This window comes from Mustela lutreola, chromosome 6, assembly GCF_030435805.1.
Source record: "Mustela lutreola isolate mMusLut2 chromosome 6, mMusLut2.pri, whole genome shotgun sequence".
In the NCBI taxonomy this organism is placed as follows: domain Eukaryota; kingdom Metazoa; phylum Chordata; class Mammalia; order Carnivora; family Mustelidae; genus Mustela; species Mustela lutreola.
The window spans coordinates 136,915,442-136,941,419 of NC_081295.1; the positions used below are offsets into that span (position 1 = coordinate 136,915,442).

At 46.5% G+C, this 25,978-nt stretch overlaps 1 protein-coding gene across 3 annotated transcripts in view; it reads left to right on the forward strand.

The window, feature by feature from the left end:
* The window catches only part of CDYL (chromodomain Y like), a 243,814-nt gene extending 223,658 nt beyond the window's left edge, over nt 1-20,156 (forward strand). For all 3 annotated transcript variants that reach the window (XM_059179156.1, XM_059179158.1, XM_059179157.1), the window contains 5 exons: nt 4,065-4,321; nt 5,487-5,659; nt 11,434-11,644; nt 17,515-17,658; nt 18,505-20,156. In XM_059179156.1, coding sequence (XP_059035139.1) covers nt 4,065-4,321; nt 5,487-5,659; nt 11,434-11,644; nt 17,515-17,658; nt 18,505-18,663 — 944 coding nt within the window. In that variant the 3' untranslated portion in view covers nt 18,664-20,156. The remainder of the gene's footprint in view (nt 1-4,064; nt 4,322-5,486; nt 5,660-11,433; nt 11,645-17,514; nt 17,659-18,504) is intronic.
* Nucleotides 20,157-25,978: the final 5,822 nt, after the last annotated feature.

Genomic DNA, 25,978 nt, shown 5'->3' on the forward strand with positions numbered 1-25,978 from the left:
GTCCCCAGATTGGCACCAGGTGATCAGCCGTGTGACGCTGGGCAGGCCACTTAGCTTCTCATCCCTGCATGGAGGGAGCTGGGCTGATGAGACCTGAAGGGCCCTTCCCTTCATTTCTTCAGTGAATATTGAGTGTTCCAAGCTCTGAGGGTACATTAGCAAATGAGACAGACAGGGACCCTGCTGTCACGGAGCTCAGTGGAGTACGGCAACAACATCGACACCAGGAATAAAACATCAGCTGAGGAAGACATTCCTTTGGTGAGGAGGGCTGTGAGGAGAACAGACGAGGTGACATGATTGGTGCCGGGAGGAGCCCACATCAGAGGGGCGCTCCACAGAGGCTCATCTGCGGCTGTCCAGGTGAGCAGGAGGAACCAGCCATTGGAGGCTCTAGGGAAGGACATTCTAGGCAGAGGGAGGAGCAAGTACAAAGGCTTTGAGGTGAGCACAAACCCGGAATGACTGAACGACTGCCATGGGTGGGTTGTCATGAGTGAGGGGCTAGGGGACACAAATGACAACGGGGGGAGGGGAGTGGCTGTCAGGACCCAGCTAATGCTGGCAGTCTGATCTGGAGACTCAGTCCTGCTGTGAACACTTCTCTACCCACAAAGGGCACAGTAAGATGTCACACGCCTCAGAGGGAGATAACTGAGGGTCGCAGGAGTCCTGCTGGGGTGAGTGTGGTAGTTGAGGCCCTGGCAAGATCGCAGGGCCTGAAATCAGCAGGGACTATAATGGCACCAGTGAGTCAGGGCAGTTTGAACAGGGAGATGAAGGCCAAGTCCAATAATCTTGGTCAGCATGAGCCAGCACCAGTCCATTTCCACATTTGCAGAACCACGGATAGCTCCGAAGAACCTGTTGCCTCAAAGAAAAGAATGCGCTTTTTGTGAAGCATATGAAGGCAACATGGATCCCATAGCTTGGAAATCCCGCTTCTGTGGAAAGAAGACACCAAGAAATCTGCCTCTAGAGTTAAGGAATGTGTGCCTTTTAAACAGAGAAAGAAAAGAGACTGAGGAAAGCAGGAGCAGTTGAGGGGGCAAGGGGCCAGTCCAAAATCAGCAGGCTTTGTCCTGGCGGAATGCAGCCCCCCAGCCCTTCCCCTGCGTTGCTGGGTCCTTCTCACTGTGTTCTGATTAATGTGTGTGCCCATTAATTCAGTTCGGGGTTAGTAACTGTTCAAGATCCCGGACACTCTCACCTGTTGTTCCAAGCTCGCTGGCCTGTGTCATGTCCAAGAACCCCTCCTCCTGGGCACACCGCAGCCTCCAGCCCGTCCCCACTCATTTTGCTTTTGTCACATCACCCTTCACCTCTGAGTCAGGCAGCCTCCACCTTGCGCCTCTGCCCGGGACTGCTCCCCTGTGGGCTCTGTTCAGGCAGGGAAGTCATGGTTGTCTGCAGTCCAGGCCTCCAGTCCACATCTTCTCATCTGGCCATTGTAGCTCTGCGCTCCTTAAAACAGCATGATAACGGATTTGTGACTTGAATATGTATGCTTTCTTATTTAAGAACTTTTATCTGTCTTTCATTGTATCCTGCAGCCTGGCTTTTTTACCCTTACCCTTAGCACTGCAGTGACACTGCTTGCCCGAGTTTATTAATGGCTTCTAACCTCCCCTCCCACTGCCCCTTCTCATTTCTCCTCCACCTCACTGGGGCATATGCTACTACGACACGTCCTTATGGCCACAGCAGCTTCCCCTTCCTTTGAGGGGAGCCTCTCACTGCCTTCCTGCTTCCCCACTGCCTCCTGGTCCTGCACGTGGCTCAGCAGCAGGCTCGCTCCTCATGCTTCCTGTTTGGAGCTCCTGCTTCTCGATTCAGCCATCACTTCTGGGCGCCAGCCCCCAAGGACCCATCTCCACCCGACTTCTCCAGCCCCCACTCTGATCTCTGGAGCATCTACACCTAAATAATATCTGTGGATAAAATGAAGCTTCTGGCTACATGAGACTCCGCTGTGGTGCCCCATCTCCTGGGCACCCAGGCTTAATGGTTTCAGGGTCATCTGTGAGCCATTTCCCTGTTTACTCAAGAAGTTATCTGGCCCTGTTGCCTCTGGCTACAGTGGAGTGTGTTGAGGATGGTGAACAGAGAGAACACAGATCGGGAAGGTTCTGATGGAGGACAGGTTGAAAGTTAAAAAGGATCCTTGCTAGCCTCCTAAGAAAGATTTAGGACACCCTGTGTTCCTGGTAACAGCAGCTTATCAAATGCTCTTTCAATTGGAAATACTTGCCAGCATTGGAATGAGGGCGGCCAAGGTAATGTTAGCATGTCCTGCAGTATGGATCGGTAAAGTGGATTTTAGAACATCCGTTCAGCAGACTGGTACACAGCCTTAGAAAAGAACAAGGAAACTGACCCACTAAGACAAGTTCTAAGATACTGTCAAATAATAAAAGCAGGATAGGACAAAATACTATGTCAGTGAACTACCACTTGTGTTTTTTGAAGGGGGTTGGAAATCTTTTTATTCTTGCTTGCTTGTGTATACATCAATATGGAAGGATACTAGGAAACCAGACACGGGTTTTTCTAGCTAACTGGAGCGTGGGGGTCTTGGGCAGATGGAGAGCAGGGTTAGTGGGAGGCCTCTTACATAGATCTTCTTGCATTTGTAGATTCTTGAACCATATATATGCACATATTATATAGCCTCTTCAAAATTTTAAAAAATTGAATTTTTTTTTTAAAAACCTCTGAAGTTTTCTACCAATTGAAAGTCCTGTTGTTTTACCAAGGAGATATTTGACTTCTCCCGATGTCCATTCCTGAGTCTTTTCTGGTGGCCTTGGCTTATCTTCTTTCATTGTAGAGGAAATATTTCTGACCTGGTCATTCCTGTTCTCCCCTCCAAGAACCTCTGCGAATGTTGTTAGTAAAGTTTGATCCAGTTTTCTTCCATTTCTTTCCCTTTCTTCTCCTATCCGAAGGCTCTATATATTGATCACCAGGTGAGATAATATTCAGACAGTTCGTATGAATAGGACTGTAATTATTTATTAATACTTGAATTCTTACTCTGACGTAACCTGATAATTCTAGGAGAGCATTAAATGAATCTCTTGCCTTTAGTTTAAGAAATACTAAGTTCAGGAGACCATATGTTTCAGACACAGCGTCCACTTTGATGCTGAGGAACTGACATAGGAGGGAAAATAAGCAGAACAGTGTATGAGGCAGGAAAGAGAATTGTTTTGAAATTGTACTTAGAAGCCTGTTTGAAAATGTGGACCTGGGACGGGTGCGCAGAGAGCCGTCACATCCCAGGGCATCAGAAGAAAGAACTCCTGAAAGGCCGAGTGCCCCCACACGGAGTGGAGGTGGAGGCTCTGCCGTGGTGGCCACAGCCTCACCACCCATGGACCAGCAGAAACAGGTGGTCACATATCTGGACACATCAGTCCTGCATTCAGAAAAAGAAATGTCAACTGAAGGGCAGATAGCTTTGGCTCAAATAATGTTTTCTTGAACCAATTTCCTTTTTTCCTTCAACTTCTCAAGCTTGGAACAGGGGACTCTTCATGAGACCCATTCTTTTTTAATCCCATTCTTGAGAGGTCTCAAGTTTCATAGCTTCTTTTCAGCAAGTACTTTCTTTCTTTATTTTTTAGGCAAGATAAGCAAGAGGGTGATTTGCTTGTCAGACTTTGAAGGAAAGCAAATGCCTTTAAAAGCAAACTTTTTAGGGGTACCTGGGTGGCTCAGTCGTTAAGCGTCTGCCTTCGGCTCAGGTCGTACTGGAGTCCTAGGATCGAGCCCTGCGTTGGGCTGCCTGCTCAGCAGAAAGCCTGCTTCTCCCTCTCCCTCTGCCTCTACCCCCAACTTGTGCAAGCTCTCTCTCTCTCGTCCTATCTCTATATCTCTCTCAAATGAATAAATAAAATCTTTTAAAAATACAAAATAGAAGTAGACTTTTTAACAGCTTTGCTTTTACTACATTAAGTCATGGGTTCATAATGGGCGCTTTTACCCGATTCAGAGACGACAGCGGGGAGGGACTTCGTAGCTGGACATCACAGACCACTGTGATTTCAAACTCTTGGCAGGTTCGTCCCCGTTTATGGATGCGTTAACAGCCAACGGAACAACCAGCATACAGACATCTGTTACAGGAGTGACAGCCGGGAAAAGGAAGTTTATTGACGACAGAAGAGACCAGCCTTTTGACAAGCGGTTGCGTTTCAGTGTGAGGCAAACAGAAAGTGCCTACAGATACAGAGATATTGTCGTCAGGAAGCAGGATGGCTTCACCCACATCTTGTTGTCAACAAAGTCATCAGAGAATAACTCACTAAACCCAGAGGTGAGAGACGCTCCTCGGGCTGACTTGTGCTTCATGTTTCTCCACGCCCCTGTATCTGGGGCCTGCTTTGCCGTCTCGGTGCTCGTTGTGCCCTTTGTAACTCGCCTTCTGGACCATTGCACAGCCCCCCACTGGACGATAGGAAGCAGGGGTGAGGCGGGGCGGTCTTGCTCCGGACCCCACTGCACCTGCGTGCAGCCCCTGCGAGTGCCACTGGGCCGCGCGCGCGTGGGGTTCGCCCCCTTGCTGCAGAGTGGGGCTGTTCTGTTTGGTTTTGTTCAGACAAGGTTAAAACAGCCGGGGTCCCAGGCCCTTCGGAGGGTGTCACCATCGATGCTCGTGGAACGTGGTTCCCGCTCCAGGGACTTGGGCTCGTGCACGTTGCCGGGAGTACCTGGCAAAGCTGGCTTTCAGGGGTCCCGGGAGATGGGTTCAGAAACACGAAACCGTCTAAGATGGGAATTATTGGAACTCCTGCTGTGCCTTCTTAAAATTCTACATTCTGGTAGTTGTTTTCCACTTGTGAGCAGCTTCATTTCCAGACAAGAAATGTGTATGTCTGGCCAGGGTCTCATTACAGACCGTTTCAGGGCTGGTCCCCGGGACATCTTTAAACTGCAAGTCCCTTCATTGGTTATTTATAAATGTCTCCTAGAGCTCATTTTCAGTGCTCTTGTGCCCTTCTAAAATGCCTCCGTGCTAATGTGCTTATATGCACCAAACTTCCGGGGTTTCTGTCCCAAGCGTAGTAGGCTGGTGTTAAAGGGGAAAAAAAAAAAAAAAAAAAGTAGGGAATCCTAGTTTCTTTCAACTGGTTGAATGTGCCACCTGCTGTCCAAACTGTAGAAATGCCAAGTGGATATCCTGTGTAAAGTGCCTCATCTGCTGAAGAGTCCCAACGACTAGAATACTAGGTAACTCGGATTTGAGTGTCTTTCTAGTTATACTCTCCTCATAATTAGTCCTGTAACTTACCCCATCCCACATTCCCAGTCTCTTCTTACAGAAAAGAAGTTTGTGAATTATTTTAAACTGTGATAGATCTAGGGAAACAGTATCAGGTTTAGACTGTACTTTCTCTGGGTCCAGAAGGTCCAGGAACAAATGCTTTTCGGATTCCATATCAGAAATCCTCTTTGCCACTGTATCTTCTGGTGACTTCCAGGTCATGAAAGAAGTCCAGAGTGCCCTCAGCACAGCTGCCGCCGACGATAGCAAACTCGTGCTGCTCAGCGCGGTGGGCAGCGTCTTCTGTTGCGGTCTCGACTTTATTTATTTTATCCGGCGTTTAACAGATGACAGGAAAAGAGAAAGCACTAAAATGGCGGAAGCTATCAGGTATGCCCAAACGGTGTTTTTTTAACGGTTGGTTTGAGTGTCTTGCTCAGAGCATCCCCATCCCGGTGGAACAGGCTCCACAAGGCTTGTGAGTAAAATGCATGCCTCCTCCACTGAGAGACACTAGTATCAAAATTAATTAAATCATCTGTCTTTTCTGTGGGTCTGGCATAAATTACTACTTGCCTTGAGCAAATAACTGATTTCAAGGCTGGCTCAAACCCAGTGAGCACTCAGGGAATGTTCTAATCATTAGCGTGTACAATAGCATATAGCCAGAGTTTCCATTATTTGTACTATGAGCGCGCCCTGTCTTCAGCTCTTAAATAAAGATGCATTCTTTTTCACATAATAACTTATCATTTGCTTCACTCTGAAAGAAATTGGCTAGGCTTTATGACAAGCTGATTCCATAATAGCACATGAAAGTTTGTTTTAGTTCAAGTCATACACATTCTTGTTCAAGTTCATCCCAAGTTCCAGCTGCCCATAAAACTCGATCATGTGGAGTGAAAAGTAAGAGTTCCCTTTCTCTCACGTTCTCCCCTCCCCCAGGGACCCACCGTTCATTTATGTCTTCCCAGCCTTTTTCTAAACACTGTCAAATATGCATTCCATACATATTAGAGCTAATATAGACTTTTAGTTCTGTTAAATAAATGGAATTATACTGTGTGTTCTCTTGCAACTTGCCCTTTCCATTTAACAATGTGACTTTAGAGATTTCCATTTTTTCTGTGAGAAAAGGGGAACCTGAAAAAAGGGGAATTTCCACTGCTGTATTATAACATTGCGAAAAGCTTCCCTAGAATCACCTAACTCTGCTGTAAGCATACCCAGGTACATATTCTCTTTCCATAATCCTCCCTTCTCGTGCTAATCACTGTTAAGTATAATTTAAAAATATCTGATTATTCAGAAATTGATTTTTTTTTTAAGATTTTATTTATTTATTTGACAGAGAGAGATCACAAGTAGGCAGAGAGAGAGAGGAGGAAGCAGGCTCCTCGCTGAGCAGAGAGCCCGATGCGGGACTCGATCCCAGGACCCTGAGATCATGACCTGAGCCAAAGGCAGCGGCTTAACCCACTGAGCCACCCAGGCACCCCCAGAAATTGATTTTATTTGAAGTGAATGAAACCCAGTCACCAACCGGAAGACCATTGCACTGCCCTTCCCACCTCCCGAAAATGACATATCCCGGAGTGACCCCTAAGAACCCTTTGTGTGTGTTTGCCTCGATGAGGTACCGAAGGACAGGAACTTAGATGCACAGCTGTGCAAAGTAAACTTGATTGGATCTTCTCCAAATCCCCACATACCTGGGAAGTTGAAGTTGAACTTCATTGGATGGTTATTGGGCTCTGCATGGCTGAGACCCTATGCCTTGACCTTGGGGACACAGGGCTTCCTGGTCCCCCAGACCATCCTTAAAGGTGGATGGTCCCCAACTAGTGGAAGCTGTGCCTTGGTGGGCGCAGAGTGGGGCAGGGCTTCTCTCTGATATATTTCCCATGGTGATTCGGATGAGTTGCTGCCCTAATCAGCCCGTCAGAGGAGTACTGGAACCCCATACCTTGGAGTTTCAGGCCATTGCCTTGGCCTTTTTTAACAGTTTTTAAAATGAATATGTTTTATCACTGTTTACAGACATATGCACGCATATCGGGTTCTTTTGTCTTTTTAAACATTACCACTTTTTAGGTTATATGATCATTGGTTTTTTTGGGTTTTTTGGGGGGGGTTTTTTTGGGTTTGTTTTTGGGTTTTTTTGGGTTTTGGGGGGTTTTTTTTGTTTTTTTCAAAAATAGCTTGAAATTTTACAATCTGTTTTAATTAAATATCATCTCTGGTCACCTAAATAATCTCAAGCTTGTAGTTTACTGGATAAGACCATCTTATTACTCCATTTCAAATTAAAGTGCTTGATCAATACACACAATCACTTGACAGTCAGTACTTCTAAGACAATGTGTAGATATTCCTGATTGTTAACCCATCCCATCCTTTCGGGATGAAATTCGTAGGTTTAATTTTCACTTTTTAAATACAAACTGTTGTGCCTCAGGCGGTGACTTTGTAGGTTTTCCATAAGCTCATATGACTTTACACACAGCACTGTTGATTTGGGCAAGCTCTGCTATAAGAATCAGATTCGTCTGCCAGTGCCTTCTGCATTCTGGCTCCTTTCTCCCTGGAGATGCTCCCCTAAGCTCCACTCCTAAATTTCTGTGGCTCAACCCTAGGCCAGCCTACTCCTCCCAAGTTGAATTACCCTCGGCAGTGGCTGAGGCTTGCATTGTTGGTGTTAGAAACCACAGAGGAAAGATGGATGGAGAGACCGCATTTGTGGAAACTTTAGGTGACTTTGGGTGTTTATTTCGGTTAGCTACCCACTCCTGTTACTTGTCCAGACCCTCCCTCTCCCCTGTCACTCTCCTCGCCCCCTACAAAATAGCTTTTCTACAAAAAAGCCAAATCCTGCTTTCGGGAAACCCACTTGTTCTACTTTAAATGAATATATTTTTTATCAGTGTGAATTTTTCTTCATGTACTCTGGCAAGATATGAAAATAATAAGTTATACCAGATTCACTTAACCTTTGCTCTTGCTCATTTGCATTTAAATTAATTTTTATATGTGTAAGATCTGCTTTACACATAAAGCTGTCTATTTGTTGTTTCTGTGTGTCTTCTCTGGACTTTCTTAAAACTTGGGGGCAAAGAACGTCACTATAGCACGTTTCCCCTATCAAAAGTGGGAAATAGGAAGATGAGGTTTGAGTCTGATTATCAAGTGTCTGCTACAGCTAATTCCATTACCAGGACTGCTGGTCATAACCAGTTTGCAGATTTGTTGTAAGAAAAACATTCAGCTCATTAGGGATAAAAACAAAAAGACTTGTAAATCCATTTATAACATTAAGCTTTTGAGGTCTGTGAGAGCCAGTCGCTGCCGCTTAGTGTCTGAAGGCCTGGGAGCCTCCCCGCCGCAGGAGGCAGGCATCTTCTTCCCCGCCGAGTGAGAGGAGCAGAGATGAGGGAGACAGTGAAGCTGAGGAGCACCTGACCTCTCCCCGTTCAGTCCTGGCCAGACATTCAGAGTGAGGGGAGAACTCCCTGAAAACTGGCCGTGAACTAGCCATTGAAATTGCAGACCCTCTGGCCTCGTTTTCCTCCGGACAATTCCTACTATTGTTCTTAGGTGATTTTCTTTTTTGGTGATGTCCATGAAGTAATGAACATTCTTCAGAAGAGTGGTTAGAAGAGTGGTTAGAAGTTTGCTTTTGTTTAATTAGAAATCTTTTTAAACTGATTTTATGACAAATAAACCTCTCCCCTTCCCTGCCATACCCACCACAGCCTTTATTATAGCTCCGCTCACACACAGTTCCCAGAGAGCTAAAATTTAAATTCAATGTGTTGCACCCATGCGCTTTGATTTGAAGTTTTAAAATAGACTTGCTTTCCTCCCCTAAAAGCCACGGGCTGGCCCTCCTTGAAGGCCAGGCTCCTGAGCAGCGTCCCAGGGCCCAAAGGCAGCCCCCACCTCCCTGTCTCTGGTCACAGCGTGGCCAAGCCTTTGTGGCTCTGCAAAGTTTCTACTAAACAAAAAAAGCATTTCTATGAAGTTTGTTGTTGTTTTTAAAAAAAAGAAATTTTTCTATAGGCCAGGCTCCTAGCTGACATCTCAGAGCTTACGTAGCTGAATGTTTGGCTGTGTCCTCTGAAAGGGGAAGATGATCTTTGTGAGCAAGCCAGTGAATCCCTACCCCTCCCAGAAGCGGCCACTGGTTTCAGGTGAAGCTATTATTCTAGGCAAAAATAAAATTAACTTGTGATGCAGGTGAGGAGTCAGCTTCAAACAATTCTCCGGGCTTTGATTTTGCAGTATCTACTTTAAAAACTTTTTTTTTTCTTTTATACAAACCTATAACATGCGAAGGAACACTTCCCTTGTGGAGTGACTGATTCCTTTGACCGTTTCTCTATAAAGTCATTCTCTTACTGCAAGATTTGCTCATTTCTTTCATATTGTTCTGCCATCCCAGTCACGGATCCAGATGCTGTTAGCACTAGCCTGGTTCCTCCCGGGCCCCTCTTCCCATGAGGCAGATGAAAGCACGTGACTCCAGGGCACCCGGGGACAGATTTTGAAAACATCTGCTCTGCCTCATGGAGACCTTTTCAGGAGTCATCAGTAACTGAGCATAGAAAATATATTTCCATCATGTCATTGACCCCCCAAATCCTCAAAAGGTGGCACAAGCGAAGCAGCTTAGTGTAAATTGTCTACATTATTTCAAGAACCTATTTAAAAGGTGGTCTGGCTCCCTTTGTATCATTAAAACGCAGTATGATGTTTCTAACAACGCCTCAGGCTCTCATTTAGAAAGTCCTTGTGCAGCTCATTCATTTGAAGGAGTCAGTTCTTACTCAATGTAAAGATCCCAGGAACCTTGGGGGACCTTGGGGGCCGGGCTGAGGTCTGCACAGGCTACAGGGCTCCTTGGAGAATCCTCCGAGGAGCTCAGCCTGCAAGCTCCCCAGTTCTGCCATGTATCCTCTCTTCTGTTCTTTGCACATGCACGCACACACGCCCCAGGCCTCCCTAACCTGCCCCCTGCAAAAAATATATGATCCCTCGTGTCCCTGTCTGGGGAGATGGGGAGACCACTTAAGATGTTAAGCCAGGATTTCCAGAGATCATCTAAAGAGATTTGCTGTGGCTTTGAAATTGCTGAGTTGTAGCGAGCAACCAGATTGTTCCTTCTGGAACTAAAGATGGGGTTCCAGTTTAGAATTCTGGGATTCTGAGCTAGAACTCCGACGGCCTTCAAGGAATTATCTTCTGGGTTTTTTTGGTGCGTGCTTGTCTTTTTCCTCACCATGTTAAATCCAACAAGCAGCCATCTCCAAACACAAAATTAGACTCCAGTGGTAGGAGAAGATGCGCATTCCCAGGACGGTGCGGCACTAACCCTGAATTGAAAAGCAGCTACTTTCCTGATCTGATCCTAAAACATATCCAGAAATCACGCTGGCTCGGTTTGGAAATCCACATCCTCTGTGAAGGCTGCCCTACCCCAGTCTTGCTCTCCTTTGCAGTCCTGCTGTATTCATCATCCACAGCGCACAGTGGGATAAGCATGCGCTGTCTCTGCTGCTTGCTGTGCTTCCTTGGGTCTCCAGTCTTAAACCAGCCTGGAAGTTTCTTGTTTCTATACCCCCAAGTCTTTCCATCTAAATCTGGACAAACTCAGGAAATCTCTGGTGTTTCCAAGTTGTCTGAAATCACATACCAAGTCCAGACCCTGACCCCATGGGTCATAACTCCAGCCTCCTAGTCTTTGCACAACACCAGGCAGTCTTGGTAGGCCCTGTGCCAGGTTTTCTTTGAGAAAGCTTCTAGATTAGTCATCGGAAGCCCACAGTGCTTTTCGGGCTTCTTATGTCTTAAAGGGAAGAAAAGTTGTGGAGAAAAAATGTCCTAGACCCCAAGACCAGCTGCAGATCCATCCTCTGACTGGACCCGTAGTCTTCACGCAGGTCCTGTAGCCGCTGTCGCGTAGCATCCAGGATATCGTCGGGACTTTACAGCATACAGTAAATAAGACCATAGCTCGCTTCTAGGAGAAGGCCTTCAAGGAATCTCCGCTTACACTGATATTTATAGAGCTTACCTCTTGGTATGGTGTATCTGTAATAGTAGATTTTTCTGTTGCTCAAATACACAATGTTTTGAGTAATTTCCCATTTATTTTTTTATTTTAGAAACTTCGTGAATACTTTCATTCAGTTTAAGAAGCCTATAATTGTAGCAGTAAATGGCCCAGCCATTGGACTAGGAGCCTCCATATTGCCTCTTTGTGATGTGGTTTGGGCCAATGAAAAGGCTTGGTTTCAAACACCCTATACTACCTTCGGACAGAGTCCAGATGGCTGTTCCACCGTTATGTTTCCCAAGATTATGGGAGGAGCGTCTGTGAGTACCTCTATTGTTTTTTTTTTAATTACTCTAGAAAACTTCCTGAAGAAATGCAGTTTGGTCATTGTCATTTTGTGGGGACCTTCCTTTCAGATGCTCTTGTAGTTCAGTTCTCTTCATCAACTTGTATTTTCAAGTCATGAAATCATAAGAGGTTTTCATATTTTGGTTCGTAGAACATTTATTGACACTGGGTTGCATCATTTCCTAGAGAAGGACCTTACTCAGCAAGCAGTCTCTCTCTGTGTAATTGACACTGATATCCATTATTAGTAAATACCCAGTTTGTAACTCAAACAACAGAGTGTGCCATCAAAAGGTCGTTGACCTAATAACCTAAGAGCAGCACTCTTAAGAGAAAGCAATGAAGGAGCTTAATTTGGTTAGGATAAGAGAACTCTTCCCATCTCACTGTGGAGCTTTTTTTTTTTTTTTTTTTAACTGTTTAATCCATCCATAGTAAGAGTGTGTGTGTGCAGCTTTTGATTTTTTTCAAGCAGTTACACAGATTGCATTTCTTACTCCATGAAGTAGGTGGTGTCTGGGGTTAGGGTCTTCCCAAGAGTTTGTCATGGTGGAGAAATAGTCAGTAATCCTCACCTGTTGGCAGGATGGCAGCGCGAGGGGGCTTGGACAGGAAGACAGGCTCACCAAAGCTCGGGCCACGGGGAGAGCTCTGGAGCATGTATGGCCTGTCACAGTTGTCCCATAGTGGACTAAAATGGCTGCTTCCTCTATGTCCCTCAGCGCCAAGTGTGGGCTGCCCAGGAGGAGTGCTGTGACCGTGGATGGGGCGCCCTCTATGCAACAGAGGGCGATCCCCAAAGGAGCTGAAGACTGGCTGCTGACAGCACTCCCAGCAGCTGGGACAGCAAGACCTCCCTTGGACAGACCTCAGTGGCACAGCCCCATGTCCACCACAGTCCACCCCTTGGCCCCTCGTACCCACCTCTTCATACACATTGAGGGGAGCTATGCTTCCCAGGGAAAGATGTAGAAGAGAAGGATTAGCCACTGGTAATCATTACAGGCAAGAACTGCCTAGATCTTAAAGTTAGCAGGTAAAAGTATGAAGAGAAAATGGATATTTACATCCTCGCATTATTTATGGTGGGAAAAATAGTAACTTTACAGTAGAGAAGCCTGGCAGGCATCACCTTACTGAGTGGTCAGAGTCCCCGGAAACAGGCCCTGTTGTTGGCCCCTGACCTGCTGCAGCGAGAGCCACGTGGCGTCGCTCCACGCGAGTCCTGCCCTGTGGGCATCACCTCCGTCTGGTGCGGATGGAGCACCAGACAAGCCCGGGCTGTGGCATGGTCTGCAGACACTGTGCAGGGCCCTGCCCAAGTGCCATGGGTCAGAGAACTCACTGGAAGACCTAGGCGCTGCCCCACACTGGAAGGGACGGGGGCTGACAGTGCCGTGCAGAAGCAGGGCTCTCTGACTCACTTCAGGATCAGAGGAAGGACTGTCTTAGGAAAATCCGCAAACTTTGCAGGCAGTCTGTGGTTGACTCCTAGTACTGTGTTGATGGTAGTTTTCCGGTTTGGGTCTTGTAAGGTGTCCTAGAAGATGCTAACGTTAGAGAGAACAGATCCTCCTTGGCGGGCGATTCACCTTTCTAGGGCTGGGCTCCTCACACTAGTAAGTCCTGGGTCTGGGTCTGTGCTCTCTGCCTTCTTGCTACCCAGGAGCCCCTCTGCCCGCGTCAGCGCAAATAGCAGTTACTGAGCCCTCATCCCTGAGGGGTTTTGCACTTGAACCACCACCAGGGCCATGGGCTCGGGGCACCCCCCAGCCTGTGAGGGGTGCTCTCTACCAGCCAGCCAGGGAGCAATCTTGCTCCCAAAGCCATCTCATCACCTCTTTCTCTCCCATTCCCACCCCTGACAAAGTTAGTTTCTCTAGAAGCAGAGGCTGAGAGGGATTTGGGCACCCAGGACACAGAGTCCGCCTCTGTGGCGGGGCAGGGAGAAGGTAGGAGTGGCGAAGGGCAAGGGTGAGCTGTGGTAACGCCCTGGCACGACTCCCCCTGAGCCCACAGGGAGCCCTGGGGCATACGTGGGCCCCGCTGCGTTCAGAGCCTGCTCTGTGGGATGTGGCTGCACCGAGGAGCCGTCAGAAGGCCCCTGCGACTGGCACTCCTGGCCGCGGGGCAACAAGCGTTCCTGGGCCGAGGTGTCCGGGTGTCCACCCCGGGGTGCTGCTCCGTGTGTCACGGATGAAGAGGTGGGGCCCCGTCTGGGTCCTGGGTCTTGTGTGCACCACGCCGCACCACAGTAGCAGGTACTGCTACCTGGTTCTGGTGGTAGAGTCGTTACCAGGAAAATTACTTCAAGTTCACTCTGAGTTTTCACCGTGGAACAGATTGCTCCCTGACAGCCACTCCCCCCTCCGGCAGTGAAGACTCCTTGCCGTCAGTGAAAGCCTTCTCTGTGCAGCCTGAGTCCTTCCTCTAGAGGGAGCTGAAGTGACCGGTCCAAGGAGAGGTCGGATGTTGACACGGATACCCGGGAGGAGCAGACTGGGGCAAATGGACATTCAAGCCCATCTGGGGCAAAGACGTCCTGAAATGGGAGTCCTTGGGCCAGAAGCTGCCCCTGAGCCCATCGCCCTCAGAACACTGAAGAGTGGGAAGCCATGACGAGGCGAACGGCTGCTTTCCCTCCCTGGGCAGCTCTTGAAAACACGTCAGTTCCTGCTTATTCTTCTCCCCCAGGGTGCCGTGTCCCGCCTCCCCCTCCCTGCAGGCCCACGCTGCTGCACGGAGACCGGCTGTCACCGTGGAGGCGGGCTGGGTGCCCGGCCGGGAAACCCTGCCCTGAAACAAGAGCAGAGAGGTTAAAGTTGACTCAGAAAGTGCAGAGCGCTGGACTAAAACCTGTCTGCGGAAAGCAAGTGAATGCTGCTGGGGAGGCATGCCGTGACAGCGTTCATTGGAAGTGACGCCCCAGGTGCCAAGTCTCCTTGGGGAGCTTCTGGTGTGCATGAGTTTCCGTTGGGGCAGCCTGAGGCAGGGCTACCCCAGGTTTGGGAGTTGAGAGCCTGACCTGAGGGAACAAGTGGCGGAGATGCTGCCTTCATGAGGTTCAGAGCTCCCCAACCCGGGGCGCCTGCGTGGGTCAGAGGGTCAGCATCTGCCTTGGGCCTCAGGTCATAATGCCAGGATCTTGGAATTGAGTCCCCCATTGGGCTTCTTCCTCAGCAGGGAGTCTGCTTCCCCCTCCCTCTGCTTGTGTGTGCGCTCTCTCCCCAAACCCTCCCACCCAAGCCAGTCAGGTTTCCTCACCACACCTCTTAATGTGGTCTTTTGGGCTGAAAGAAAACTCTTCTTTTCTCTGGCATTTCTCACTCGTCTATAACTTTAAAAATGGTTGACCATCTTGGAACAAAAGGGCAGCCTGTAAATTTCCAATGACCATATCTTTGCAAATCTGTTTCTTGGGTACAAGTTAGAAACCTCTCATGTTAAAACTACTGGAAATAGGGGTGCCTGGGTAGCTCCATCACTAAGCATCTGCTTTCGTCTCAGGTCATGATCCCAGGGTCCCGGGATCGAGCTCTGCATCAGGCTCCCTGCTCGGCAGGAAGCCTGCTTCTCTCTCTCCCACTCCCCCGGCGTGTGTTCCTCCTCTCTCTGTCAAATAAGTAAAATCTTTTTAAAAAACTACTGGAAATGGAACAGATGAGAACATGCTCATTCAAACCGAGTGTGTTCAATTTGACTAATCTTACGGTATTACTGCCGTCAGTTAAGCCAGCTCACTGCCTGCACTTACATGAGTACTAACGACCACGATCAGGTCCACTTCCAGGTCCACTTCTGACTTGTCCTTTGTTGGCCTGCCCATCCAGCCATCAGGAGCAGAGAAGACTAAGTCGGGAAAGACTCTCCAGGGACTACAGCCACAGAGTTAGCCCGGCTCTGAAAGGACAGCGTAGCGGCAATGACGGGTCACCGTGCGGCAGGAGACTACTCGATGGCCCAGTTGGCTAGCACAGCTATGTGGGAATCATGGAAAGGGAGAAGGGAGGAAGGGAACCATGGTAGGGCTCTGTTCTACCTCCAGAGGGCCAAGAGTACCATTGAGAAAAGTGACAGGATGGGGGCACAGGCCCACAGAGGGGCTGGAGAGGGAACACGTGGAGACTTGCTCTTCGCCACACCACACTCTCCACAGGCACATGTTCGCATCCACAACTCGAGCTAAGACCCTGTGGTTCAAGCTGGTCTTGAAAATATACTTAATCTTCATTTAAATGATGTCCTTGTGGTGTGGCCTGCTGTGTGTCAAGCGTGAGAGAAGCACAAACTAGGAAAACTAGAGCACTTCCCACCAGGCCCTTCTGGCAGCACTCCTGTCACCCTCTCTCATCACAGTTAGGTCCTTCCTCTTAAGAACAATCTCAACAGCTATTAGTAAGGCGAAGTCAGGCCTCTGACTTCGGCTTGTTTATTTTAGACCTCTTTTTCACTAAGAAGAGGATGTTCGTACGGGGGATTTCAAATAGAACATCTCTGATCTCTTCAAATATTTGTGACTTTGCCCAAGACTTGACACAAGTAACAGGTCCACGTTGGCGCCAAAAGAAATCATGAGTGTGAAGGACTTTAGTCCTTGTGGGGACGCAGCTCTTCACGCTGTTCTCCATCCTCGCCTGTGTTGAAAGGACAGCAAGTCAGGCAGACAGTTCCTTTGCCAGCTCTTCTTCTTTGGGTGTCGTCCACGCTGTGCGTTTCATGTGCAGTAAACATCTCGATGCATTTATAGGAGGCTTTAGTTTGCCTCTAGTTTACCTCTAAGAAAAGAGTTCTCCTCTAAGAGTGTACTTTACCTCAGTAGCAGTAAATTATGATCAAGTCTTCACCATGACCGTCAGAGTATTCGGGAAGGTTAGCAAGATAGACTGCAGACAGGAAATTGTCACCTCAGAACGGCACAAAGTTTCCTTGTAATATGGGTTTTCTCCCTATTTTGATATCTATGAGCCTGTGATTTGAATGAGCTAAACTCTGTGCACATAGTGTTGAGACCTTAACTGATACGGAATCCAAGACAAAGTTAAAGTCAGGTCCATATATATACATACACACACATGCATTATATACTTTCTCTTGAATAAAAATAAGTGTTAATTTCCTCCACTGACTCATTTGAAGTAACTATAGTCAGACCCTTCTAAGGAGACTACAGTAGTGCTCATTTTGGATGCCTTCGGGTGTTGAATAGTTTCTTACTTTAATGTCCAAGTGGTAAAATGTGGCCTTCTGAGTTCTACTTGAGCAGAAATAGTCACTGTCCTTCGAACATTGTCTGTATTTATTGAGAAGAACTCACCATTGGCCTCTGAGAGAGAAAATCTTGAGTAGTAATTCTGTGACTGATTTGGATCCCTAAAACTATAAATTGTCTAGCTTTGCTGATGCCTCAGTTTCCCAGGATACTGTTTTGGGTACTGAGTGACTTCGCATGTGGGAATGGCTGCCGCTGGCAAGGAGGCTGCAGCTGGAGAGGGACGTGCCAGGAACTTCAAGCTCACAACAAATAGACCTTCTCTAAGTGAGATTGCTTGCTTTTGCCCCTGTGATTCTGTATTACTTTTTTTTTTTTTTTAATTCCCAGTCAGTATGTTACTTCTCATCTGCATAACTGATTGTGCCTTGTTGGGTTTCTTCTTCGTGCACAGGCTCCAGAACCGTGCCCATTAGCTGGAAGCCTGGAGGAAGCCCAGCGAGTCCCCGGGGCGGCCTGCACTTTCCCATACCCGTCCTCGATTTGAATTTTTTAGATGAATTTTCAGGTCGGGTCTTTGCTGCCTGCCTCCGCCTCGCATCTCAAACCAATATCAACTCTTCTTCCTTTCAGGCGAATGAAATGTTGCTCAGTGGACGGAAGCTGACAGCACAAGAGGCGTGCGGCAAAGGCCTGGTCTCGCAGGTGTTTTGGCCTGGCACCTTCACCCAAGAAGTCATGGTCCGCATCAAGGAGCTTGCCTCCTGTAACCCAGTTGTAGGTGGAATTCATTCTCTTACATATATGACCTTTCTCCCCGCCATGGCCTTTCTTCCAGAGAGCTCCCCCGTGTGGCGGTTTTTCCGGCGTCGTCCTGCTCTGCTCCCGGCTCAGCCACCTGCATGGGAAATGCAGCGGAGCTAACCCTGGCGCCGCCACTCTGGACGGGCTCACCTCGTCCTCTAGGCTGCAGAGGCCTGAGTGAAAGGAATACATTTCAGAGATTGACGGATTCCTCAGTGTCCTGTAAAACTCTACCAGAACCATCTGTATAGTTCTTTCCTGTTTCCAAAGCTCTTTCCTATAAGTTATGTTTGCCCCCCACCAGGCCCCCACAGTGGATATTAAGCTTCCGTTTGACAACTGTGCTGGATAACATTCTGTCCGGTATCAGAATTGCATTTAGCAAATTAGAAGATGAATGGTACCGAGGATTAACTGACATGACTCCCATCTAGACTCTCCCTGTCATTAAGATTAAAGCCTGGTTAGAAAATCCCCTCGGCGGGTGTTCATAGAGTTTGCACAGAGCATCCCAAGAGTCCGTGCCCAGCACGGGACCCGGGCCCGGTCAGTCGGTCTCGGCGGGGCAGGGGCAGGGAGGCTGGGCTGCAAGCAGCACGGCTCTCCCTAGAGAGCTCAGCGGCTGAGCGGTTGAGAATCCGCCCGATACACAGCACAGCCCTATCTCAGGCCTGACGAGTGTCGTAAGGGAATGTCTGTAGCCTGATTTCAACAGGGAATTCCTCAAGGTGGATAACTGCCTCCGTGACTCTGGGGACAGGTGGGCTGGTGCTTGCGGACACGCGTCCTTGCTAACCCGCTGCTGCTCATCCGCTGCAGGTGCTGGAAGAGTCAAAGGCCCTCGTGCGCTGTAACATGAAGCTGGAGCTGGAGCAGGCCAACGAGCGGGAGTGCGAGGTGCTGAAGAAGATCTGGGGCTCGGCGCAGGGCATGGACTCCATGCTCAAGTACCTGCAGCGGAAGATCGATGAGTTCTGATGGGCGGTGGCTGCTGGGGACACGGGAACTGCAGAGCGAGACTTCGGTGGCGCCAGGTTGCCCTCCTCCCTCCTCACGGCCTGATGCAAGTTCACTCTCAGCGCACGCTTGGAAGCAGGACTTGCGACTTCCAGGCTATTTATTATCAAGGAGTTTTTAAGTACTGTAACTTTAAAATAAATAACTATAAAACTCCTTTGTCCAAACGTCATTATTTTATACTTCATATACACACAAGTATAAAAGTATAATGGTGAGCTCTAGACTGCTCTTCAAAGCTCTAATTTTTGTTATCTTTAGCTAGTACTGTATAAAAAAGAAGCGAAGTGTGTTTTGCTGGTTTTGGGTGGCAGAGAGGTCTGGAATAATGTTTGTTTTCCTGATTTTTTCCTTCTAGAACACAGAATCTAAAGAGGTATTAGCCAGCCTCCTCTCTCCTCCCCCATTCAGAGATACAGAAAGATCTGAGACATGCCTTTGTCTCCAGAAAGGTACAGATACCTCAGAGATTAAATGTCCCGAGTCAAAAGCAAAACTTATCTAGTAGAATAAGTATTTTGATGAAAAACCCGCTGACGAACATACCCCTCAACTAAAGTACGCTTAGGATTCGTGCTGGAAAATCCATTGATTCTTCCTTTTTAATAAGTCCCCAGTTAACACCAAGAAACCACTGTCTTTCCGGAAGAAAGCTTGTTTTACAGTATTAGTGAATCACTGAATAGCTTGAGTATGAATATCTAAGTTATAAGTTAGTCTTAGTGGAGTTTAAAGAGTTTTTCTGACCCTTTTGAAAAAATAACTACATAAGTGCTTCTTGTTGCTGGGTGAGAAATACTACTTTATATACAGTTTTGGTTTTCTATCTGCAGATACGATTGATGTATTACACCAAAAAAAAAGTATTTTTATGTTTATAAAGTGTAATTTTTAGGTTCACTTAGAATATATTTTATTTAATAAGTTAAAATTCTTTTGGCACACTATTAAATGCAGAAACTCCTTTAAAAAGAAAAAAAAAAAAGAACTACCTTATATTCAATGTTCCATGTTCCTGGTCTCTGCTCTCATGTCTACGCACGATGCGGAGTACAGTGTGGTGTCCAAGAGTGCCCTGTGTAAATAGACATTCACATTCCTTTCAGGAGTGGGGACTGACTCCCGATTACAGACGCCTATTATTAGTTAGGCTTCTGAGCTTGCAATCATATTGAATGTATGAAGAATGAAATAAAATCAAAACCTTATTTTTGTACAGTTTGGAAGTTTATACTTAGAACCGACCACCTCCCGGCCATGTGGAGAGCTGTACAGTGTGTAAATCTGCCTTTACCCTGGATTGGTTGGTGCAGTATTTTTGCATCTGTGGGACCTACTTTTTCGTTCCGTAGTTTGAACTATATATATAATAAACTGTACAATCTGTAAAGTTTTTATAGAATAAATATTCAGCTGTGAAAACTGGTTAAATAAAACTAATATTTCTTAACACATTTGAAATGTTCGCCTCATTCTTCACTCCTGAAGTTTCTCAGGAGACGTTCAGTCTTTCTCATGAGGTATAACGCACGGGGGCACACGGCTTCTCTAGAGTTTGGAGAGTAAGGAGCGCCTGCTGGACTGTAACTGGCGAGGAGCTCGAGTCTGACAAGCGTCGCCCCCGTACTCCCCTCCAGGCTGCCATTTTCTGAACTTTGTGTCCATCTTCTCACTCCTCTGTCAGAGAAGCGTATTCCCAATGACGTTACCTACTTCTGCCTATTTCTGAACTTTACATTGTATCACATGTAAGCTTCGGTGATTAACTTAATATTAAGGGAGTTTTAACTTATTTCTTTGTCCAAACCTACAACGTATGTGTTTTCATTCCTGTTTCGTAGAGAACCTGAAGTATGAAATACTTCACCTCCAGTGGGATCTGGCTTCCAGCCCAGGACAATGTGGCCAAACAGGCATCCTGGCAGCAACCCATACTGTCTGTTTCCTGGAATTTACAAACAGGGAACTGATTCAGTTGGGTTCTCCTTAAATTGGGGCTCTGACTGTACCATCCTGGATTTTGCCTTCTCCAGGCCATATTGGCCACATGCCTTCTTCTCTGAAGCAAAACTTTCATGTTCCAACTTCTGGTTTATGAATAGAGCCCAACCAGGAGGAAGAACTGATACTTTAAATCCTGATGTTCATGCCCAGCGTTAGTGACGGTGGCAGGAAATGCTGTCTTTCAGTTTGGTGGAAGTCTAAATTGGTTCACCTTCAGAGGAGAATTGTACAGAATCTAGCAATTCCATGTATAAGGATTCATCATAAGGACTGAATTCTTGCAGGATGTATGAGAACAAAGATACATAGACAATTAAATTGATCCCCGGGTTTTCCCTAAGAGTGGAAAGCTGGAAATGGCATACACATTCATCAGTAGGGTTGGCGTAAACAATTCGGTCACACAATACAATGAATACCTAGCTGTATAAAAAGAAAGTATTTATAAACCTTTGGTGAACGAAGCATGTTGTAGAGCAACTTAACATCAAAAACACCCATTGTGTGCTTAAGAGGTCAAAAGGATATGCTCAAAAACCAGGCTCCTTTCTGCTTCTGGGGTCCTCTTCCCCAGTGCTTCCCAGCTGCTAGGGTTAGATACTGCTCAGCCCTTGGCAGGTAGAGGTGAAAGGCGGGAAAGCCTCTGACCGGGGCCGACCCTTCCTGGTCTCCATTCCTCGGCTGTGCTAATGGTGAAACAGCACGAACGTTGCCGGATGTGCCAGGCGCTGTTCAAACACCTTTGGGTTTCAGCTCATGGGTTTTTTGAGAGAACTCCATTTCCAGAGAGGATTAAAGTACTATAAATATGCAGTCACTATAAAATGAGAGCTCTCAAGAAAACCTTTTGGTAGGCTGATGTAATTTCTGGCGACTCTGACAAGACCAATGAAGACCAGGAACAAAGGAACACTGGACTTCGAAGATGTTTGAAGGAAATTGTGCCCATGATGTAAGAGGAGAGAAGCCTGGAGGGCTGCTGGCCAGGCTGCTCCTATACCACTCCTTGGCCTCTTTACTTGGTTGGGAGTGAAGGAGGGGTAATCCAGGTCTCTGGGCAAAACAAGAGCCCAGTGGGCCAGGGGCCAGCCTCCATGACCAACTCTCTCCCTCGGCCACACCACGGAGGTTTTAACCCACTCCTACAGGACTTACTCACTTCTGCTAATAGGAACAAATGTTACTCTCCAGAGGAAGGAAATTATGTACGCTGCAAGAGAATTGGCACTTAACCAAATACAAACACATACCTTAGGGACGGACAGGACAGCTTAGGGCTGTGGGACTCTGTCAGCTGAGTCTGTTACTGCTCTCAGGAAGCTCAGTCTCATCTGCTTTCCTTAAATCCAACTAGTCCAGGTGGTGGCCTCTCTGTTACTGATCGTTCTGTTCTCCCATAACCACCTTTCCCAGTCCAGGCCTTTCCTGCCCTAGAGGAACTCCAGAGGCCTCCCAAACACGCCAGGTGCTAGCCCTCAGGAATAGAGACTCTGGCCAGGTGCAAGCCTGCAGGAGGCCTTTGCCCTGGAGTAAAGCCCAGGGCTGGACAGTTGGAGAGGATCTGTGACGTGGCATGCGTCTGTTCGTACACAAGGAGACCGAGACTAAAGGTGTCAGGTGACTTTCTTGTAAGGACAGCGCATAAGTGGCATGGCATCCAGGAGTCACACTCCATGGCTGTCTTCCAGCCTGCCTTCCTCAACACCTTCACCGGCCAAAATCAACTTGAAATGGACACTGGCTACAGGTAGTGTAGGGCGGTACTTATCAAACTTTGTTGCACATTAGAATCACTCAGAAAGCTTAAAGATTCTTAGTGCTTGGGTGTACATGAAAAAAAATCACCATCCCTGAGCTGAGATCCATGCATCTGGGGTATTTGACCCAGGTCACTTAATTTTGTCTGTGCCTGTGAGTGGTGATGGGTAGGAGCGTGGCCTGGAGAACTCAATGCATTCTGGCATCTCATGGACGTGATTCTGGGGGTGGCAGTGGGCCACAGTGGGTGGGTTAGGCTGTTGGCAGCTTGGGATTGAGGGCTTTTTCCAGTCGAGGCTTGCCCAACCTAGAGAGTTTTGGTGGTTTACAAACTATTTCTGCATCTGGAGGAGCTAGACCAGTCCACAAAGCCTTCAATGCTGGCATCTAGAAATAAACATCCTCCGTATTTGGCAACAGAGGCAGGCCTGACTATATCCCAGGAAACTCCTCCCTGTTCGCCAGAACATTCCTGACAGTATCTCTGAAGACGCTGAAAATGGATTTGAGCCTTGGTTGAAAAGTTACTTTTTTGGTGAGGTAGAAAACTTGAGTTAAAAGCCAACATTATGGGGCACCTGGGTGGCTCAGTGGGTTAAAGCCTCTGCCTTCAGCTCAGGTCATGATCTCAGGGTCCTGGGATCGAGCCCCGCATCGGGCTTTCTGCTCAACAGGGAGCCTGCTTCCTCTTCTCTCTCTCTGCCTGCCTCTCTGCCTACTTGTGATCTCTGTCAAATAAATAAATAAAATCTTTAAAAAAAAAAAAAAAGCCAACATTATGATCTTAGAGCCATTTCATGTCCTTAGATGACTAGTAAGTTCTTTAATACAAGCATTTTTAAAAATAAAAGCTAAGGTGGGGCACTTGGGTGGCTCAGTGGGTTAAGCCGCTGCCTTCGGCTCGGGTCATGATCTCAGGGTCCTGGGATCGAGTCCCGCATCGGGCTCTCTGCTCAGCGGGGAGCCTGCTTTCCTCTCTCTCTCTGCCTGCCTCTCCATCTACTTGTGATTTCTCTCTGTCAAATAAATAAACAAAATCTTTAAAAAAAATAAAATAAAATAAATAAAAGCTAAGGTATAATGAGTTTTGACATTAATTCCTATTTTCCTAATTTTACATTGTATTCTAAAACTAGGCAATGTGTATCTATACCAATATGCATATAGACTACATACTACTATATATATAATCACCCATGTGAAATATCCTGGATAAAACAACTAGACATAAGATTACAAGGGAATAGAACACCTGAACAACAATATAGACTATATAGGTAACTAGAATTATTGTGGGGATCATTTCATAATATATAAAAATACTGAATCACTATGATGTATAACTGAAATTAATAAGATACTGCATGTCAATTGTACTTCAGTTTAAAAATGTACACCTAACACACACATCTACAGAACCCTCCACCCAGCAGCAGAATACATATTCTTCTCAAAGGCACAAGGAATATTTTCCAGAACAGAACATAGGCTAGACAATAAAACAAGTCTCAGTGAATTTAAGAGGATTCAAATCATAGAAAGTGAATCCTTCAACCACAGTGGAGTTAGAGATCAGTGACAAATTTAGAAAATAGAAAAATGTGGAAATTAAACCTCACATTCTTTTTTTTTTTAACTTCTTTTCAGCATAACAGTATTCATTGTTTTTGCATCACACCCAGTGCTCCATGCAATACGTGCCCTCCCCAATACCCACCACCTGGTTCCCCCAACCTCCCACCCCCCCGCCCCTTCAAAACCCTCAGGTTGTTTTTCAGAGGCCATAGTCTCTCATGATTCATCTCCCCTTCCAATTTCCCTCAAATCCCTTCTCCTCTCTAACTCCCCATGTCCTCCATGCTATTTGTTATGTTCCACAAATAAGTGAAACCATATGATAACTGATTCCCTCTGCTTGACTTATTTCACTCGGCATAATCTCTTCCAGTCCCGTCCATGTTGATACAAAAGTTGGGTATTCGTCCTTTCTGATGGAGGCATAATACTCCATAGTGTATATGGACCACATCTTCCTTATCCATTCGTCCGTTGAAGGGCATCTTGGTTCTTTCCACAGTTTGGCAACTGTGGCCATTGCTGCTATAAACATTGGGGTACAGATGGCCCTTCTTTTCACTACATCTGTACCTTTGGGGTAAATACCCAGTAGTGCAATGGCAGGGTCATAGGGAAGCTCTATTTTTAATTTCTTGAGGAATCTCCACACTGTTCAAAGTGGCTGCACCAACTTGCATTCCCACCAACAGTGTTAAAAGAGTTCCCCTTTCTCCACATGCTCTCCAAAACCCATTGTTTCCTGTCTTGCTAATTTTGGCCATTCTAACTGGTGTAAGGTGGTGTCTCAATGTGGTTTTAATTTGAATCTCCCTAATGGCTAGTGATGATGAACATTTTTTCATGTGTCTGATAGCCATTTGTATGTCTTGATTGGAGTAGTGTCTATTCGTGTCTTCTGCCCATTTTTTGATATGATTATCAGTTTTGTGTGTGTTGAGTTTGAGAAGTTCTTTCTAGATCCTGGATATCAACCTTTTGTCTGTACTGTCATTTGCAAATATCTTCTCCCATTCTGTGGGTCGCCTCTTTGTTTTGTTGACTGTTTCCTTTGCTGTGCAGAAGCTTTTGATCTTGATGAAGTCCCAAAAATTCATCTTCGCTTTTGTTTCCTTTGCCTTTGGAGACATATCTTGAAAGATGTTGCTATGGCTGATATCGAAGAGGTTACTGCCTATGTTCTCTAGGATTCTGATGGATTCCTGTCTCACGTTGAGGTCTTTTATCCATTTTGAGTTTATCTTTGTGTAAGGTTTAAGAGAATGGTCGAGTTTCATTCTTCTACATATAGCTGTCCAGTTTTCCCAGCACCATTTATTGAAGAGACTGTCTTTTTTTCCACTGCATATTTTTTCCTGTTTTGTCGAAGATTATTTGCCCATAGAGTTGAGGGTCCATATCTGGGCTCTCTACTCTGTTCCACTGGTCTGTCTATGTGTCTGTTTTTATGCCAATACCATGCTGTCTTGGTGATCACAGCTTTGTAGTAAAGCTTGAAATCAGGTAACGTGATGCCACCAGTTTTATTTTTGTTTTTCAACATTTCCTTAGCGATTTGAGGTCTCTTCTGATTCCATACAAATTTTAGGATTATGTGCTCCACCTCTTTGAAAAATACTGGTGGAATTTTGATCAGAATGGCATTAAAAGTGTAGATTGCTCTAGGCAGTATAGACATTTTAACAATGTTTATTCTTCTGATCCAAGAGCATGGAATGGTCTTCCATCTTTTTGTGTCTTCTTCAATTTCTTTCATGAGTGTTCTGTTGTTCCTCGAGTACAGATCCTTTACCTCTTTATAAACCTCACATTCTTTTTTTTTTTTTTTAAGAATTTATTTATTTATTTGACAGAGAGATCACAAGTAGGCAGAGAGGCAGGCAGAGAGAGTAAGGGAAGCAGGCCCCCTGCTGAGCAGAGAGCCCAATACGGGACTCAA